General features: G+C 41.6%; 1 protein-coding gene across 2 annotated transcripts in view; it reads left to right on the forward strand.

The window, feature by feature from the left end:
- The window catches only part of SLC15A1 (solute carrier family 15 member 1), a 46,131-nt gene that overhangs the window by 15,853 nt on the left and 9,584 nt on the right, over window positions 1–20,694 (forward strand). The window contains exons 2-17 of one of the 2 annotated variants that reach the window (XM_080659665.1): window positions 291–307; window positions 711–792; window positions 893–1,034; window positions 1,956–2,075; window positions 4,247–4,346; window positions 4,581–4,671; window positions 6,414–6,497; window positions 9,165–9,247; window positions 12,824–12,910; window positions 13,479–13,568; window positions 15,199–15,243; window positions 15,388–15,420; window positions 15,505–15,593; window positions 17,025–17,106; window positions 18,826–18,945; window positions 20,241–20,387. In XM_080659665.1, coding sequence (XP_080515791.1) covers window positions 291–307; window positions 711–792; window positions 893–1,034; window positions 1,956–2,075; window positions 4,247–4,346; window positions 4,581–4,671; window positions 6,414–6,497; window positions 9,165–9,247; window positions 12,824–12,910; window positions 13,479–13,568; window positions 15,199–15,243; window positions 15,388–15,420; window positions 15,505–15,593; window positions 17,025–17,106; window positions 18,826–18,945; window positions 20,241–20,387 — 1,412 coding nt within the window. The remainder of the gene's footprint in view (window positions 1–290; window positions 308–710; window positions 793–892; window positions 1,035–1,955; window positions 2,076–4,246; window positions 4,347–4,580; window positions 4,672–6,413; window positions 6,498–9,164; window positions 9,248–12,823; window positions 12,911–13,478; window positions 13,569–15,198; window positions 15,244–15,387; window positions 15,421–15,504; window positions 15,594–17,024; window positions 17,107–18,825; window positions 18,946–20,240; window positions 20,388–20,694) is intronic. The other variant, XM_080659666.1, reaches the window with a different exon arrangement.

Below are 20,694 nucleotides of genomic sequence, written 5' to 3' on the forward strand. Positions count from 1 at the left end.
GGGCAGTGGGCAACCTTTGAAGTGTTTTAAGGAGGAAATGGGTTTGGCACCATTCTCTGTGCCTCTGGTTCTCTACTCTGACCCACAGGAGAGTTGTCTGGAGCTAATTAAGAGCAGCTGCAGCTGCCAGGCCCGACTCTGGACAAGAGGGGCTGGGATCCTGGAGGTGGCTGCAGGGGTCTGGGCAACACATCTGACTGTCAGGAAAAGTCACAGGGTCTGAGTTTAGACTCAGCAGAAAGCATTTTAATTATTTGACTTTAATAGTGGCATTTTTGTTTTTCTTTCAGGAACATCCAAATCATATGTAAGTATCCCTTTTTCTTTTCTGTGTAGCTTCATCTTATAGACTCTAGTCTGTTTTGGTCCAAAATGTTCGCATTTGTGCTTCATTCACATAACAAATGTGTGTCGTGCATCTATCATTCATGAGAGGGCAGTCCTGAGTTTCTATGAGACGTTCCTTCTCTTTAGGAAATGCTTTGTGCAGCCCTTCTCAGACTAACAAAACTAGACGCTTCATTTCATCATTGTCTCTGTGTGGAGTGTAAGGGAATTTAAAAAAAATCTAATTCTAAGATTCTACCCCTGGGTAGTCACTGACAACTTACTAAATAGGCACAGGTTACTTTTCATGCCATTGGCACTCATTTGTGAAAATGGGCCAGCAAGGAGCATATTTTAACCCTGGACTGTTGTTGTTTTGTCAGAGTTGCTTTGGTTATCCCCTGAGCATCTTCTTCATCGTGATCAATGAGTTCTGCGAAAGATTTTCCTACTATGGCATGAAAGGTAACTATTTTCGACACCCACCCCCTTGCGTGCAGAATGTCAGTTGCCCCGGCCACTCCTAACTGTGCTTTCCCTCCCCTGCCCTGTCTGCTGCGGAAAGCACTCCTGATCCTGTACTTCACACGGTTCTTTAAATGGGACGACAACCTGTCCACTGCCATCTACCACACTTTCGTGGCTCTCTGCTACCTGACGCCCATTCTCGGCGCTCTCATTGCCGACTCCTGGCTGGGAAAATTCTCGTGAGTAGTTACAACTTCCTTGTTCCCAGGCAAGCCAAAAAGTAATTATTAGCTTGGTGGTTTGAGATGATGGACTCTGGGAGCAAAGAATCAGAAACCTAAAACTCTTAGGAGAGCATGCTAGACCCTGTTTCTGCTCATCAGTGTCCCCCCAGAGCGTGGCACAATGCCTGGCATTAAGCAGTGAGTGCAAGTGGCATTTGTAGGTTCTCCTGTCCTTTTTCAAGCAGCAATAACACCTTTGTCTCATCTTGAAATAGTAGCAGGGATACCATCGATCATTAATGATGTGGGAAGCATTGAGTTAAGGGCAGGGAGAACAAAGAAGCTCCCCAACCGATGTCCCAGCTGCCAAAAGGCTCACACTGCTCTATGGGCAGAGAGGACATGGGGCACCCACCCAGCCCTTGGTCAAGTGCACTCGAGCGGGGGTTATCAGGAAGTCCCCAGGACTTAATCAGCAGAGGAGTGAAGGCTCTGCCAGGCCAAGGCATGATGTGGACAGAAGCAGGAAAATTCACTCTCTCAAAATAACTCAGTACACAAACAAGCAGTGGTCCGCTCCTGGCCAAATGTTGTTACCAGGCACCAGGTAAGTATCTCTCGTTGTCTAAAGAGACAAGTACCGATTTCAGTAGTAAGGTAAAATAGAACACTGAGTCTTTCAAAGAGCTCGAAGATAAAATGCATCCCCCCCGCCTTGCTCCGGCTCCTCTGGCAAGTCTTTGCTCTGCGCTTGCAAGCTGGGCAACAAGTTCTTCAGCAGGTTGCCTTTCTAAGAGTTACCAGTTTTATTCAATTTGAGAAACAAATACATTCATGACCGGGCTCTCAAAAGTTTGAGGCCGGGGGCCTTTTTGTGGTGGAGTAAGAAGCAGATTGTACAATTAACTTGGATTTTCTTAACCCCTCTAAACACAGGACCATCGTGTCACTCTCCATCGTCTACACAATTGGGCAGGCAGTCACCGCAGTAAGCTCCATTCATGACCTCTCAGACTTCGACCACAATGGAACCCCTGACAATCTTCCTTTACATGTGTGAGTTATGTTACCTGCTACCCTACCCCCTCCCACTGGTTGCTTATTTGGTGCTCCAACTTTTCACCTTGAACTTCACCGTAAGTGTAAGGAGGCCTTTACAGCGATATAGAGAAAGCCGTTTAATTGACTTAAGTGTTGGGGCTTCATTACGTCACCATCCTAACAGTTGTCTGAAGTCATTGCTCACTTGAAGGCTTGCTGTCTGGGGTACATGTCATGTGGTGCATGGTCAGTGCACGGGATACTTACTAGTATGTTAATCGTCATGTTCCCTGGAGGGACAGACGTTACTGCCACTGACCTTGATCCTCAATTGGACCGGGTTTCCTCAAGACTCTGTACTTGTGGTTTTCTGTCTTGTACTGCACTTTTGCTGAGTTCCCATTAACTCGGTTTCATAAATATTTGTTCAAGCCCTATGTTCTGAGTCCTTGATGGACGCTGGCATTGACGCTAGCATTGACGCTGCCATTGATAAGTGCTCCTCTGTGAGATTGATTTCCCTTCACTGCAGTCTGGTCTAGTAGGCAAGTTACCAAGATTTATTTTGTTTCCTGTTCGTGTGCTTCGGTTCCGTGATCTCTAAGTAAACCATCTTATCGGTTGGGAAAATATAACTGAACTGTCCCTCTCTCCCTCTCCTTTCCTCTCTAAAATCAATAAAAATATTTTTTTAAAAAAGAAAGAAACTTAAATTGCTATCTGCAGCCCCTGAGTTTCTGGTTTGTTCATCAGTCAGATTGCTGTCCAGACGAGGTCCTTTGTTGTAACACCTGTGGTGCCCACAGGAAACTGTGCTGGTCGAGGGCAGTGGCTATAAGCTCAGTCTGGCAGCTCGGACTTCCAGTGTCTGACCCCCAGCCCTTCCACAGAGCAGCTGTAAGGCTTGGGGCAACTTATCTTCTCCACGCCTCAATTTCCTAATCTACAATATTGATTAAGGACATGGACTTTGTGGGATCAAATTCTGGCTGTGCTCCTCACTAGTTGTTTCTTAACCTCTGTGCCTAGGTTTCCTCATTTGTAATAGCACCTGCTTAAGATAGGACTGTGTGTGCTAATCCAGATGGAGCACGTGGAGCATTGCCTGGCAAGTGACAAGTGCTCAGGAAAGCTTAGCTATTTTTCTTGCTCATGGAGTTCCTATTAGAGCATACCCACAATTCTCACAAGAGTGCTGGGGTGTTATAGGTAACTGCCATGTTTTGCTGTCTTTTAAAATTCTTAGAGTGACAGCACTTAAGTTCTTAAGAAGCAAACATGAAAGAGGTACTTCAACCAGCTAATTCAGGAAGATGAATGTGATTTTTTATTTTTTATTAATTTTTTTATTGTTTAAAGTATTACAAATAGTAGTACATATGTCTCCTTGAATGTGATTTTTTTAAAGAATTCTTTCTACGCGTAGTAGTTCTAGATTTTGTTTCAGAAAGTATTTTTTAGCACTTTAAAGCAACATAGCAATCAAGAGATATGAAAAACATACACATAAAACCTAAAATTTGTAGTACCTGCTATCATTTAACAAAACTACAAATGAGGGTTGGCAAATTCTGAGTGATTTTTTTTTTTAATTCAGAAAGTAACATACTTACAGATAACTTGGATAATGCAAAAGTAAATAAAAGTAAATGATCCTTAATTCCTTCTAATTATTATAAATAATCTTTTTTAGTATTGTAAAAGATTATAATAAATGTTTTGCTTTACTTTCTAGTCTTCTGTAAACAAGTTAAGATCATACTAACTAACTTGATATTCTGCTTTGCCATTAAATCATGTTTTCTAATGTCTTTTAATGACTGTTATCAGTCTATTAAGATTATACAGAGACAATGCTTAAATATTTCACTTACCTATTCTTTTATTGAAAATGATAAGGCTGCAGAAGAACCCCATACAAAAATCTTTATTCAGTATTCAAGCTATTGCTTTAAATTTTCTAGCTAGTAAGTTATTAGATAACGGTATACACATGAAGGCCCATGAGATCAAGTCCCCTTCACCTGTCAAGACTGAATTCCTGTGCATTATCTTCTCATAGAGGTTGCTGTCCCTTCTCTGTGCTTACCACTGCACCTGTTCTGCTGAGGGAAACTAAGAAACAGGAGGTTCCTGCCTTTAAAACCTCACATTTCAGCAATACCCCCACCCCCTTCTTCCTATAGGGCGCTGTCCATGATCGGCCTGGGCCTGATAGCTCTCGGTACTGGAGGAATCAAGCCCTGTGTGTCTGCATTTGGTGGAGATCAATTTGAAGAGGGCCAGGTAAGAGCACGTGCCTTCACAGAAACCACATAAATGGACTCTAAACTTTCAGGAATCAAATTCCACCGACACAAGGTCTGTGCACCACTGGATTCTTTTCAAGTAGACTTGAAAGTGAGATACTGACCAAAATTAAGTTCGAAGCAAAGTCAGATTATCAGCTATATAATCAGGTTCGATCAGTTGTTATATAGCCAACTTCATTATACTTTAATTTTATCCTTCTTATTATAGGAAAAACAAAGAAACCGATTCTTTTCCATCTTTTATTTGGCCATTAATGCTGGAAGTTTGATTTCTACTATCGTCACTCCCATTCTCAGAGGTAAAAAACATCGGGGGGGCGGGGCTTCTGTTTTTCTTTTTTTAATTGTGGGGAGAAAGTCACGTGGAAAGTTTGTCCTTCCTTTGCTGGTTTTGTCCTCTGCTCCTCCATTATACTTCAGCCACCAGACACATAACAGAGTACACATTGAAATCCAGAGTGTGGGCTTCTTTTCCTTCCGGTTTTATCTCCTCTTCAATCTTATTAGAATCCCTGATCCTAATGACCACTGGAGGATCTATAGCATCCTTAGCACAGCAGTCACTTTTTCTAAATGATCACTAATGCAAAGTCCTTATTCATGTAAGAGATAAGACAGTAGAAGCTCTGACGCCCATTTTTGCGTTCCAGCTTTGCTTCCGGGTAATGTTCAGTGAGTTAGGGAGAATTTTGTGGGCGAGGTTTTATTCTTTGCTTTCCTATCATCTCAGATATTTCAAAAAGAACTGCCCAAGAAAGAGGAGACAGCAACTGGCAACAGCACTCAGATCTTTGTGCTTGCTAAGGATCCATTGAGAGTGTAGATTTCCCACATCGAAGGGAATATTTGGGGTCAAGTTAGACCATGGGATCAGATTAAATTATGAAATAAAATATTTTGTGGGGGTTTCTGTATTTCTGCATAGACTAGTAGTTTGGAGATGATACTTAAAACACATTCCAACTTGTTTTGTATAAAAATTTAGTAGTTTTTACTCTTATGTTATGTTTCCTCACCTCCCCCACCTTCCCACCTACTAGAATATCTACTATGCATGTGGTGCATCAGAGAATGTGTTACAGGATAACTTCTTTAAAGGTGAAATCATGATTCTCACACAAATATGAAATGAGCATGTGACAACCATTTTATATAACTTAATAATTAATGAGGAAACTAGAAAGCTACTAGTCAGTGCCAATAGGGATTTGACTAACAGATTATTTATATTCTTTTTCAGGGAAGGAATTTATTTTGCTTTGCCATGAACAGAAGTCATTACATGTTTTCTACTAGTAAACTTCTTTCTCTATAGAACTGTGAAATAGCTAGTCAAAGACAAAGCTAAAACCCCTTTAGGATCAGATTCCTGGAGGCCCCAGCATTCCATTAAAAGGATTTCCAGAATTCTCTGTTGCCCCTTCCAATGTCTTAATTTTTTTTGTATACCAATCCTAGGATTTGAGAGCTAGCAAAGTCTGGCCTCTCGGCCCAATCCAGAAATGTAGAAAAGACTATGTATTTGTGTGCTGTCTGTGGCTGCTTTCATCCTACAGAAGCATGCTTGAGTTTTTGGGACAAAGACTGAATGGTCCACAAAGCTTGAAATATTTGCTCTCTGGCTCTTTGCAGAAAAGTGTGTTGACCCTTGCCCTGTGTCATCTAAGTATTTTCAAATTAGCATGAATTCAGGGACATACAAGATTAATTTTCCAAGTCACTTTTGATTTTATTTACTGAGTATTCAGGTCATTTTTATCTCCCCCACTAAGAAAACCCACTGAATGTAAGAATTGATTTTGACTTGACCAGGATCAGACATCTACATAGGGGCTGAGGTTAGACCTGTCTCCATCTCCTGCTCTTTCTACTACAAAGATGCTTTTCTCCTCTGGCACTGACATCAGTGAGGCAAATGGATATGTCTAAAACATTAAGTGAAGAACAATACGTAATAACCAGTTAGGGATTTTTAGAAAATGGGAACTATATGGGCATTACCAATGCCATAATGAATTTTAATCTGGTAATTTCTCCCCAGTTCAAGAATGTGGAATTCACAGTAAGCAAGCTTGTTACCCACTGGCGTTTGGAGTTCCTGCTGCTCTCATGGCTGTTGCTCTGAGTAAGTAGAATCAGTTGAATTAATTCAATCCTATGATCAGATCAAGCCTTTACTTAATCACTGTGACCACTTCTAAAAAGTCATGTAACAAATTGTAATGGTAAATAGTATGAAGACTTGCCAACCCATGTTAAACATGCTCTGAGAAGTCAAAGAATGTAGAGTTGGCATTTTTCAGAAGGAATAAGATCAAAAAAGTGTTCACAGGAAAAGGGATCAACTGACTTGGACATCTAAACATTTGATACTATTTAGGCAGATTGAGATGAAGATGGTGAATCTGCTGGACTAGCTGAACCCATAGCTGAAGGCTTTCCTTCTTATCAACATGTGCTCATCTCCAACTTGAAGACATGACAACATGGTCCAGTTGTTTAAATACTTCCAATTCCATCTAGATTTCCATAGTGTAGCATCTCAAAATGTTTCTACTAGAATACCTCCCCTCTAGCATGAATATATGTGTGCTAGATGCATTCATTCACACATGAGTTCTTGGCACTGGCTTTTTAGGAAGTGTGAAGAGATTTCTACATGGGATAGTTTGGCTTGAGAGATGGTGGGGGTCTTCATTTCCTAGGACTGCCATAACAAAATACCACAGACTGAGTGGCTTTACCAACAGAAATTTATTCATTGTCTCACAGTTGTGGAGGCTGGGAGTCCAAAATCAAGTGTCAGAAGGGTCATGCTCCCACGTAAGGCCCTGGGGAGGGTCTCTTCTGGCCTCTCTCCCTCTCATGGTACCCTGGCTTGTGGCAACAGAATGTCAGTCTGCCATGGCCTTCCCTCTGTGCTTACATCTGTGTCCAAATGTCTCCTTTTCATAGGGATACCTGTCATATTGGAGTAGGGCCACCATAATGATCTCACCTTACTTGATTGTCTGCAATGATTTTATTACCAAATAAGTCATATTCTGAGGTCCTGGGGATGACAACTTCAACATCTTTGGGTACAAGAAGGAAATAGAACCCAATTGCCATTTCAAGCTCAGAATTCTCCCCTTTATATACGTTCATTTTCTTCCACAATTGTTTACTGCCACACTCCCCTAAAAGGCTCATGTATACCTTTTTCTCTCTAATTCTGAGTGAGGAAATGGAGATAGAGAGAATTTCAGAAACTGTTGTTTTAGGCTGGACACTATATTAAGTTGTCATTAGGTAAATTGTCATTTAGTCTGTATGAGTCATTCTTACATCAAAGATTATGCTTTTTCTTGTGGAAGAACTGTATCAATACTCTCTCTAGAAGTTTCTATCTGCAGCAATCTTATGCTTGAATTAGGCTTCAGTTAATCAGAAGCTTAAATATTAGCTAATTTAAAAATGTACTGGCCTGGCCAGTGTGGCTCAGTGATTGAGCATTGACCTATGAACCAGGAGGTCAGTTGGGTTTCCCATCAGAGCAGAAGCCCGGGTTACAGGCTCAATCCTCAATAAGGGGACTGATGTTTCTATCTCTCTCCCTCTTTTTTCCTCTTTGAAATCAATGAAAAATATATTTTAAGAAAGTATAGACTTAGTCTGTTGGGCATATCTTCCATCCATGTTTGATTAAGGACAATTGGCATTGGGTTAGACTACAAGTAAACTCATCTTTCGTTAATTATAAAGAACATCTATAATAAGGCACATAGTTGGAGATAATGTTTGAGAGTTGGCACCTATCAAAATCTAAGGCCCTCTCTGAATGGAGGGAAAAAGTCTAATTCAGATGATCAATTAGTGTTTTAAAATTTTTTTAATTCTGGTATTGGATAATCAGAAATTTTAGTATAAGGATTGTGTTTTCAGAGTTTCTTCCAGAAATGCTTTTTTCCCCTGCATTATTTTTACAATATGTCTTTCCTAAGAGTTGCTTCATTGTAAAAGTGCTTTTACATGTGTAAAACTGGAGCTGCAGATGCAAATAATTGTAACTGTGATTCTGTACCGTGACCACAGATAAATTCTGTTAACGTGAGTAAGTAAAAGTTCCAACAGATAGTCCTTATTTCTTTCTGATGATTAAAAGAACTTACCCAGCCAGTGTAGCTCAGTGGTTGAGGATGGCCCTATGAACTAGGAGATCATGGTTTGATTCCCAGTCAGGGCACATGCCCGGGTTGCGGGCTCAATCCTCAGTAGGGGCCATGCAGGGGGCAACCAATCAATGCTTCTCTCTCATCATTAATGTTTCTATCTCTCTCTCCCTCTTACTCTCAGAAATCAATAAAACTTTATTTTAAAAAAGAAGAACTTTTTCTTGTCATTGCAACTGAAAAATTAAAGCTGATTTTTGTCTTTATAGAGTAAAACATTAACCTAATATGTAAAAGCACTTATTTCTTTGTCTCCCTTTACGTAGTGATAGAACTTGTGCCTAAATAGCTGAACTAAGAAATGTGTCACTTTATAAGTCTTTGAGCAGCCCCAAGTTTGGGGAATTAGATAGTAGTAGACTTCGCTGTTTGTATGTGAGACACAGATATAACAGTACTCAGAAGCTCCTGTGCTTGTTAGGATCAAAAGCACTTTCTTCACTGGGAGGGAGGGAGCTACCCCCATTCTATGAGTAACCCTGGTGTATCCAGAACAAGGTTATAACTCAAATAAAAGCACATCTTCTGGGTCCCAGGTAGTTCTGACAACACCCTGTTACACATCTTCTTTTGCCCTGCAGTTGTTTTTATCGCTGGCAGTAGCATGTACAAGAAGTTCCAGCCCCAGGGGAACATCATGGGTGAGGTGGCCAAGTGCATTGGGGTAAGTATCTCAGTCGCTCTCTCTCAGTGGCATTTAGTCACCCCAGAACCTTTCACTTCCTTCAAATTAGAATTCAATGAAGTGTCGACTTTCCTTTAAGCGTTGTATTAGTGTTCTTTACTACGGGGGTGGGCAAAAGTGGGCTAAATTACCAGCCACCATTACCTAAAAGGTAAATCACAAGTAAGGATACGAAATAAAAACAATAATAACAACACAAATAATATAAATAAATAATACAATAATTAATAAATAATAATACAAGGATAAACTGTTTTGCATGCTCACAACTGTAAACCTACTTTTGCCCACCCCTGTGTTTTGATAAATTGAGTTTTCTTATGAAATTCGCCACATGGAAAAGGACACAAAAGAGAACTCAACTAAAGAGGGATGGAGATGACTCTTGAACTTGTAAAATGAGATCAGTGGGCATGGAAAATCAAACCCAAGCCACCCCTCACCTATCAAAACGGCAAGCAGTGTCTGATGTTTGCTGGGCAGCAGTGGTTTGGTGCTGCGTGTCAGGAGTCTGACGCATGGAGTGTCCTTAATCCTCCTTTCGCCAATCAAGGCTAAAAACATAACTTTTAAAAACCAGCACAAATTCACATTCAAAGATTATCAACGTAATGTTTACAACAGCAAAAACTGAACACAAAAAAAAACAAATATTTGCAGCAGCAAACATGTAAGTCCACCCAAAATGGGAGGAAACGGCTAACTTACGACTGTGCCGCGTTACGCAGCCCTCAGAGGTCTCAGAGCCCTCAGAGACTGCTTGGTGATGAGAACATGCGGAACATGGTTTCTTCCATATACAGCTGCATAGTGTATGCACATACGGGCACATATAAAGTCAGAAATAAGTAATGGAGTCAAATAACTTTATTCCCCTATTTATGCCCCATATTTTTAGTGACTATGTATATTGTATAATCAGAGGAAATGTGTCACATTATAAAAAAAACTAGAGGCCCAGTGAGCGATGGAAATCCTGCAAAGAGGCGCCCCACCTCCCACCCTGCGAGGAGGCACCCCGCAGGGGGAGGTGTTGGGGGGGGGGGTCGGGACCCACGCCTGACTAGTGTAGCGCCCGCCGCAGCATTGTGTCGGCTGGGGTGGGGGCGGGCTCGGAGGTGTGGTGGCCGCTCAGAGCACATCCCCAGCTGCAGTGTTGTGTCCGCTGGGGTGGGGGCAGGCGCTCCTGTGTGTTGTGTCTCCACTCTGGCCCACCCCCTGCCCCAGCCTCCCTGCAGCCGCTGGGGCTGAGGGCAGCACGCAGTCCCCTTCCGCCCATCTGTGGGCGCAGCTCCTCCTGAGCAGGTCGTGATGCCCAGCTAATTAGCATATTCCTTGTTTATATATATAGACTAGAGGCCCGGTGCATAAAATTCGTGCACGGGGGAGGGGGTGGTGTGTGTCCCTCAGCCCAGCCTGCACCCTCTCCAATCTGGGACATCCCTCTCACAATCCAGGACTGGTGGCTCCCAACCGCTCGCCTGCCTGCCTGCCTGATTGCCCCTAACCACGCCCCTGCCAGCCTGATCGATGCCTAACTGCTACCCTGCCAGCCTGATCGATGCCTAACTGCTCCCCTGTTTGCCCCCAACTGTCCTCCCCTACAGGCCTCGTTCCCCCCAACTGCCCTCCTCTGCTGGCCCGGTCACCCCTAACTGCCCTCCCCTGCAGGCCTGGGTCCCCCCCAACTGTCCTCCCCTGCAGGCCTGGTCCCTCCCAACTGCCCTTCCCTGCTGGCCATCTTGTGGCAGCCATCTTGTGTCCACATGGGGGCGGCCATCTTTGACCACATGGGGCGGCCATCTTGTGTGTTGGCGTGATGGTCAATCTGCATATTACCTCTTTATTCTATAGGATAGTTGTGGATAATTTTTTGGATGTAAAGGCAACCTTAAGATAAAGTTAGGCCCTGGCCGAGTAGCTCAGTTGGTGGGAGGGTTGTCTTATACACCAAAAGGTTGCTAGTTCCATCCCAGGTCAGGATTTGTGCAGGAGGCAACCAATTGATCTCTCTCTCTCTCTCTCTCTCTCTCTCTCTCTCTCTCTCTCCCTTTCTTCCTCCCTTTCTAAATAACACCAATAAAAAAAATCCTCAAAGATAATGTTAGGTCACTTTCTTTCTCTTTGCCTGGCTTTATTGCATTAAATTATATATGGGCACTTTACTTTGTGAAATTAATGTGTCCTCTCAGAATTGTTTTTGTTCGCTTCCCTTTCTGCTATTCCTGCTTCCTTCCGTACTTTCCTCTAACATAAATTACATCAATCCCCATCGCAAATTTTTTTCCAAGCTAGGAGGGGATCTTACCAATGATCTCTCCACGTCCTTCCTTCCCAAGTAACTGACAACTTAGTTCAAACTCCAAAACAACAACTTCATGCTATTTAGAATCATGAGACTTGTATTACCCTCATCCAAAACCAGCCCACAGCTCTGAGTTTCTGCCTTTCAGTCATGCATGTCCCCAACTAGCCCCACCACCAGCTTCTCTTGCTGCTGCATAGTTATAAATGCACTTGGCTTTTCCTGAAGGCCTCTTACTAACAAGAAATCTTAGAAGCTCCTAATTGTATGATGGAGGGTCAGTATATTTTTCTAATCAGTGTTACTGTGTTTTAAAATATGTTTAACTGTAGCCATTACTTTTTATAAACCCATTTCTGTATAGTGGGTTCTCACTGTCCTTTATATGGCTGTACCATTTATTATAGACCTTCTGTATAATATGGTGGCCACCAGCCACATGTGGCTATTGAACATTTAAAAGGTGGCAAGTTCAACTGGGAAACAGAATTTTAAATTTCCCTTAAAGTAATTTAAATTATATAATTCCTTATATATGTATTTCTATGGAGTGGGTCCTTTTAAATCTAAAAACTGAGACTTAATTCAGTTATTGGAAAATTTTAAAGTATCTTTGGAACAGCTTAAGTATGTAACTCTAGTTTTTCAAACATAAATTTTATGAAATATAAATGCAGATCAAATATTCCTGATAAAAATTTAGCACTCAAATTAAAATGTGCTGTAAGGGTAAAGTATGCCCTGGGTTTCAAAGACTTAGTATAAAAAAGAATGTAAAACTTTTTATGAATTTTTAAAATATTGATTACATATTAAGATCATGTTTTAGGTTTGTTGGGTTAAAAAAATATATTTAAAATTAATTTTACCTGTTTCCCTTTTGCTTTTCATTCTTTTCTTGGAATCAGACCTTTGGAGCTATTTATTTATTTAAATAAATAAATCACCATTGCTTTTTAATATGGCTACCGGAAAACATAAATGTTACACGTTATGTTTCTATTGACTGCTACTCTGTAGAGTATAGTAGTAACAGTGTGACTTTGTTTACCTCAACTCACGTGAAGATAGCAAGAGTTTAGAAATAAATGCATCCTGCCTTTTAGCAATGTCATACTAGTGTACTAGTATACAATTTTATATTTTGCGTCTCTCACCCGTCTTCCATTAAAAGGAGTTTAATTGAAATGTGTTTCCCTGATAAAGTAATCAGTTCTGTTCTGAAATGTGCTTTTTCTTCCCTCCTTCAGTTTGCCATCAAAAATAGGTTTAGGCACCGGAGTAAGGAATTTCCCAAAAGGGAGCACTGGCTGGACTGGGCCCAGGAGAAGTATGATGTAAGTGATCGTATTGCTGCAGTGTCCCACCCAGGGACCTTCCTCTAGGACCTGAACACCCACAGTTACAACTCGTCCTGTTAAGGCTTCATGGATGAGATCACCAACTGTGTCCTCGGAACCTTTAACAGCATGTTAACTAAGGCTCTGGGAGTGTGATTGTTTTATATTGAGAAGAACTTGATTTACAATAGATATAATGTACCTGGAAACAATATTATCTTGCCATAGATGTGCATTTGGTACCATCTGCCAATTAATATACGTAATTGTGCTCACATAACTTTAGTTTGAATCTAGAAGAGTTAAAGGGTGATGGTGGTGGAGTTTACATTTAGTAGAATTTATATAAATTTGAGTAATTTACCTCCTACACAGACATTTTCACTCGTATTTAAAATAGCTTAGGAAGTTTTGTTTTCAAAAGGAACCTGGGGTAGGGTTCTTCTGAATTGTTCATCACCTCCCAGCTTGTCTTCAGATGCAGATAAGTCCACACTGAACCTAACATTGCTGATGACTGTGACATAATCCTGTCTGACTAGTCCCTCCCCCACTCCAACCACAGGAGCGGCTTATCTCTCAAATTAAGATGGTTACGAAGGTGATGTTCCTGTATATTCCACTCCCCATGTTCTGGGCCTTGTTCGACCAGCAGGTAAGGTGAAACTATGTTTTCGTACATCTTCATGTAGCAAACCTTTGGGTGCTACCATGTACCAAGCCATAGTATCTAGTTCTTTAAAACGTTCTCTTCCAGTTTCTCTTTTATTCATTTACTTGATCACTTAATCACATTGAGTTTCTTTTTAAAAAACCAACTCGAGGTGGTTCTAGCCACATCTCTGTTGCAAAACAAGGAAGAAATTAGGTGTGTTCAAGTAAAGGAGACTTAGAAGAGACTGGATCCAAGTGCCCAACACTCTTTCAAATAAAAACTGAGAATAAAGAAAAATTGAGAAAAGAAAAACTGAGAAAAAAAAAAAAAACTAAACACAGAATAAAGAGTTTTCCCATTGATGCATCATGGTAAACACATGTATTACCTTTTCTGGGATCCACAGAATATTTTAACTGGCAGGAACTTGACATCTTTCCACCTAAATGGGATGCGTGATTCAGAAGCACCATCCAGGGGTGCACGATGACTCCCTGAAGTCGGTCTAACCAGAGCAGGGAACTAGACCCCTGTCATTGCCTTGTCGCCTGCTCTTTCTCCTACATCTGTAAGATGCTGGCCTCGGAATGTTTCAATGCAGAGTTAGATAACTGAATGGATGATGCCTACTAGTCAAAGGAATAAGATATTATTCCTTTTAGAAACTAGAGTTTTTCAAAAGTTCACAGGCATGTGTAATTTTATGGTTCAGGGAGGATTCTTGTATGGATAAACCAGCTCTTGTAAGAAAGTTGAGTGTACACATTTAATCTCCTTATTGGTAAGTGTGAAATTGAGAACAGCATTTGAAACACCAGGGAGGCAGTTTTGCACATTGATACAAACCTGTTACTGGATGTGGACTTGCACTAGAAACACACTCACCACCTTTTAGCTGTGTGTTTTGGGGCAATCCCTTAACCCTTCTGAAAGGAGAGTAACCCTCGGCAAGGCTGTGAGGATCCACATGGAGAACTAGGGCATACACCCCTGTATTAAGAATTAGAACAGTGCCGTATTCCCGACTTACTGTGATGTCCTCCTAATGGAGTAGATCGGTTACGTTGAAACATTTACGTCTTTAGTCCTCGGTGGGAATAATGATACTTGTACAGTCCTGAGTCGTCTTTTCCTAGGAAATAGGTTTAACGTAAACGAGGCCGCTCAGGTTTAAATTTGTCACTGTCTTCATGGAATCACGTTTTAGGACAGCTTGGGCTGTCAAAATGGCTCTTAGCAATAACGATGCTCTTGAAACTGTGATGCCAGTGAATATAGAATATCCTCGGGCTGTAAAGCTGCTTTTGCCTGGCAGCTAATGTCTCACTTCCCACCAACCTCAGAAATGCATTTTTGTCTTTCCTCAGGAAAGCTTTATCTCAGAGCAGAGCTTTGTAGGTGCTCTGTCAGGGCCAGGGGTATTATGTTAACTTGCAGAGCAGAAATGCAAGCTGTTTCTCCTCACCCAGTATTACATGGAGCTGGGAGATGAACTCGGCATTGAAAAAATTTTAAATCCCATAACATTTCAGACCTCATTCCTGATTTGGGAAAAAGAATCAACATTGACTTGTAAAATGTTTAAAAACCCATATTCCCAAATGATGCAGTATACTTACTTGTTTTTAAGGGCTCAAGGTGGACGCTGCAAGCAACAACAATGAATGGGAAAATTGTAAGTTTAAGACATCCCCTGGTCACTGTTCCTTCGTTTCAGGCCCTTTGCCCCCTTTCTCCTTCGTTTTCATGACATTCCCAACCCCCCAGTTGATCATCTGTGGGCACTTATCAATGAAACTCCTCCCCCCTCTGTTTTTAGGGACTTCTTGACATTCAGCCGGATCAGATGCAGGTGAGAGAAAATAATTAAGTTGCTTTCAGAGATCAAAGTCACCTTTGGGTCAATGGTAACAGTCCATCTCCACTTCATCTGCAGACTGTGAATGCCATCTTGATCGTTGTCATGGTCCCCATCGTAGACGCTGTGGTGTATCCTCTGATTGCAAAATGTGGTTTCAACTTCACGTAGGTGACCGGCAGGTTGGGGTTGAGGCTCCATTAGTCCTAGGACTTTGCAACGAGGCTGCACTCCCTCAGCTTCCAGGCCTCCGTGGAAAAAAATAACCTGTCTCCTCTCCCACAACACCATCTATGTGATGGGGCTTTTAAAGAAATACATCTGAGCCCTGGCCAAGTGGCTCCATTGGTTGCAGTGTCATCGCATGCACCAAAAGGTTGTGGGTTCAATACCCAGTTGGGGCACATGCAGGAGGCAACCGATCAATGTTCTCTCTCTCTTTCCCCCCCTTCCTCCCTCTCTAGAATCAATACAAACATATCCTCAGGTGAGGATTGAAAAAAAGAAATACATTTGAATTAGATGTCTGTGTGCTGATGTTTCTGAAGACTTTCTCTTAAAATAAAATGTTATTACCAGCAGCCTGAAATAGCCTCTGATTAAGGCTCTCTCAGATATGCTGAAGGTTGTTCAGAACAGGCGTCCCCAGGATGTGCCACTTTGGCCCACAGAGTATTTTGTATTTTGAGCTGAACCCAATCTAGACCCTGTGGGCCCACGAAAAAAACTGTCTGTCTCTCCCTTGAAGAACTTAAATTGAGGGGCTTGCCTATAATGAGTCATTACCAGAAATAACTTTTTATGACTTATCTAAATGGCAGAGAAACATCTAAGTTACTGAACAACTGCTTTTCTTGTTGTCTTACAAACTGCCTCCTCCCCTCTGAAGCCCCAAGGCATCTTGACTCAGGATGCTATCTATAACCCATTTTCCCTTTCTGTCTCTGAACCTCTCATGTATGTGGGGTTCCCATCCATACGTATGCAATTAAATTGGGTTACTTTCGCTTGTTAATCTATCTCATGTCAATTTAATTATTAGACCAACAGAAAGAACCTAGAAGGGTAGAGGAAAATGTCTTCCTCCCCCATAATCTAGATGATAAAATGTTAACTATCATCCAGAGTATCACCCGGATTGTAATTTCTAGAAAGTAAACGTAAAAACACAAATGAGACTCTCTATTCCAGTGGTTCTCAACCTTTCTAATGCCGCGACCCTTTAATACAGTTCCTCATGTTGTGGTGACCCCCAACCATAAAATTATTTTCGTTGCTACTTCATAACTGTAATTTTGCTACTGTTATGAATCGTAATGTAAATATCTGTGTTTTCCGATGGTCTTAGGCGACCCTGCTAGCGGTTCTCAACCTGTGGGTCGCGGCATTAGAAAGGTTGAGAACCACTGCTCTGTTCCATTTAATGTCCCTAGTCTTGGTCATGGATAACAAATGAAGAGGCTCTTTCAATCTCGTGTTTTGGAAGGGAAGTTAGTTTTGTTTGAGGATGGCGGGAGAGGAGTGCGTCTTTGGGGGGCATGTCATTAGCTTGTTTGTATGAGACTGGTTGGGAGTCACTCTCTTGCTTGTCTCATCAGCCCCTTGAAGAAGATGACAGTCGGGATGTTCCTGGCTTCCATGTCTTTCGTGGTGGCTGCAGTTGTGCAGGTGGAAATTGATGTAAGTTGTCCTCTGATTCTCCAGTGGCCGTTCTTGGCTCAGGCATTCAGGTGGGGTGTTCAGGAGTCTTCTTTCTCCGGGAGTGAAAGGATTAGGGGAGGCCAGGATCTCTGCTAATAAACTGTCCTGGAACTATGGACAATGCACCCCAGGGGCATAATAGTCCCTTTCTGACAGCATGGACTGCTGGGTGTTATCTCTGCAAAGGATGCAGCCAGGAATAGGGTCAATAGGTACATTTAATTAGGAGGAAAGCTGGACCATGTTTACATAAGGAGCTTCCTTTGCAGTTTTTAGAATGGGAGATAAGTTTATGAAACTAGTACTTTTATGAACTCCTGAAAGAGCTAGTGAAAAGAGGTTCAGCACTCACAAAGTATTTCAAAACTGTGTCAATCGTCTTCTTGATGGGCTTCTGCCCTTTTGTATTCTAACTTTTCTAATAATGATTAGTTCCCAAGCTAATTCCCATGTCTATTGGACCCACAATGGGGCTAAACTAGACTCCTAATGCCCTTAGTCTAAGATCAGGTCCTAGGAACCTGGTGTTATATAGTATGTAAGATAAGAGGTAGAAGAGCTCTCACTTTCTCTCTCTCTCTCTCTCTCTCTCTCTCTCTCTCTCTCTCTCTCTCTCTCCCTCACTCTCTCTCCTTCCTTCTCTCTTTTTTAATCTATATTTTTAATTGTGATAACAATATACATAACAAAATTTACCATCTTAGTCATTTCTAAGTGTACAGTTCAGCAGTGCTAAATTTATTCACATTATTGTGCACACAACCTTTAGAATGCTATTCATCTTCCCAAACTGAAACCCTACATCCATTCAACAACAACTCCCCATTCCTCCTCCCCAACCCCCAACCCCTGGTAACCACCATTCTACTTTCTGTCTCTATGACTTTGAATATTCTAGGTACCACATTTAGTGGAATCACACAGTATTTATCTTTTCGTGACTGACTTATTTTACTTGACGTAATGACCTCAAGGTTTATCTATGTGGACCATGTGTCAGAGCCCTTTCTTTTTAAGGCTGAATAATGTTCTGTTTTATGGATATAGCACATTTTGTTTATCCAGTCATCTGTTGATGGACACTTAGGTTGTCCCACCTCTTGGCTATTATGAATAGTGCTATTATGATCGTGGGTGTATTCCGTTTCTCTTGAACATAGCTAGCTTTGTGGGAAATTAATTGTGGAGCTGAAATAGAAATAGATTGCTTTAGTGACAGTGGGGTTTGAGAGAGGACATGTAGGGAAAAAGCAGAAACCTGAGAAAAGGTGTGGAGGCAGGAGGGCATAACTCATTTGTGAGAGGCTGTTTAGAGCACCATGTCCAGGGCTGAGGCCTGGGTGTCCAGAGTTGGAGGGGAGGCATCCTGAGAAAGCAGCTCTCAGGTGCCACAAGATAAGCATTCATTTACGCCATGGTTCCTCTGACCCCCTCAGTGATTAGGCTTCTTAACCTGGCATCCCTTGGCCTGGAGGAGGGAGCAAGAAAGCCTCTTTCTGATTACTTCCATGTTCTGTACAAACATCATTTTCCACGGCTGCTGTGAAGTGAGTGTTTAGAGGCTTTGGGGGCTAGTAGGTGGTGTGCCTCAGCCAGCATAGCTTTCCGTGGCTGGGGAAGGGGACTTTAGTGCTCTGGTTAAGGTATATTCTATACAAACTGAAGACCTCACTGCCAATTGTCTTTTATTTTGTTCAGAAAACGCTTCCGGTCTTCCCTGAAGGAAACCAAGTCCAAATTAAAGTATTGAATATAGGAAGCAATAACATGACTATATATTTTCCTGAAGAGACGGTGCACGTTGGCCAAATGTCTGCAGTAAGTAGACGGAACAAAAATTTATGTTTCATCATCTGGCCTGAGTTATAATAGGATTTGCAGAATCTGATCTTCTTGGTCCTGGTATAAATTCCAAGATAAGCCCAGAAGGGAAATGTCTTAATATCATGATCTCCTTTTGGTTTCACTCTGGACCAGTGCACATCAAACTTTAATGTGCATATGAATCACCTGGGGAGCTTGTTAAAACACAGACTCTTGATCAGTAGGTCTGAAACCTTCCATTTTAACAAGCTTTTCGGTGATATTGCTCTGCTGGTGCATGAACCACACTTTAAACAGCAAGATCTGCGTCGGTAGTCCTCCAGCAGGGGCAATATAATGGGAGAGAAGTTTATAAAACTTGTTCTTTTATGAACCCCTAAAAGATTTAGTTAAAAGAAATTCAGCACTCACAAAATACTTCAAAAGTGTGTAAATTATCTTTTTTATGGACTTATTCCCTTTTGTATTCTAACTCTCCTAATAATGGTTAGTTTCCAAGCTAATTCACATGCCTGTTGCACCTACAATGGAGCCACACTGACTCCTAATGCCTTTAGTCTAAGATCAGGTCCTAGAAATCAGGTGTTCTGTGGTTAAGGGACATTTGACAATCTCTGGAGACATCTTTTTTATTATCGCAACTGGAAGTGTGCTATTCTCCTATGTAGAAGCCAGGAGGCCACCACACAGTCCCTCCCGCCAACAAAGAATTACCTAGCTCCACATGTCAATAGTGCCAAGGTTAGAAAACCCTAATGTGGACATTCATTGGTCTGGATTAAAGTTCTCAATCTCGAGTCCTTATTTGGTCACCTGAAGAGCTTTGAAAATTCTATCTGGGTCCCACCCCCACAGATTTTGATTGAACTTGTCTCATTCCTATTTAGACACTGTTGAGAAGCACTACCTTAGATCTTGCCAAATTAATAATCTTGAAGTAAAAAAAAATTTAACTCCTAATGCTTGGAGCAACCCAGTATTGATTATCTCCAGGACTGATGCTGTTCTTTGCCCAATGATAGAAATGATTTCTATAGCATTTATCTTCATAAAACAAAATGGAAGTAAAATGCTGGATGAAAAGTGTAATTCCTGTGGTAATACTAAACAACTCCATGACAGAGTCTGTAAGGGTGGGGAGCTAAGACATGCCAGCTCCCCAAAGGCACTTTTTGATGTGTGTGAATGTGCACTGGGAATGTCTAATAATATGCCATGACAGTGTTCAGTTACACAGTGCAGAGCAAGACTCTGCAGTGTTAACTATGACTCCTTGTCCCCCGTTACAGACAAATGAATTTAGGACTTTTGATTTGGACAAACTGACAAGTATAAGCATTTCTTCTCCTGGATCACCAGTCACTCCAGTAACTCCTGATTTTGAGCAGGGCCATCGCCATACCCTTCTAGTGTGGGACCCCAATTATTACCGAGTGGTAAGTAGCTGGATACCTGCAGCTGACGCTTTACTACATGTGCTATTGGAGACATGATCTTTTAGTGGTGTGACTTTTACTTCCATGTCATAATATATTAGATAACCCTCAATTTCTTGCTTCTTCAATCACACAAGTCATTTGACTTCCAATAAAAGTTTGACTGGTGGATGTGAATGGTTAATATTAAAAAATGTATAAAGAACTTTTGAGTGCCTTGGCCAGGAGGCTTGGTTGGTTGGAGCATCATCCCATAAACCGAAATGTTGCAGGTTTGATTCCCCATCAGTGCACATACCGAGATTGT

The sequence above is a fragment of the Plecotus auritus genome (genome assembly GCF_963455305.1).
Source record: "Plecotus auritus genome assembly, chromosome: 3".
Classification (NCBI taxonomy): Eukaryota; Metazoa; Chordata; class Mammalia; order Chiroptera; family Vespertilionidae; genus Plecotus; species Plecotus auritus.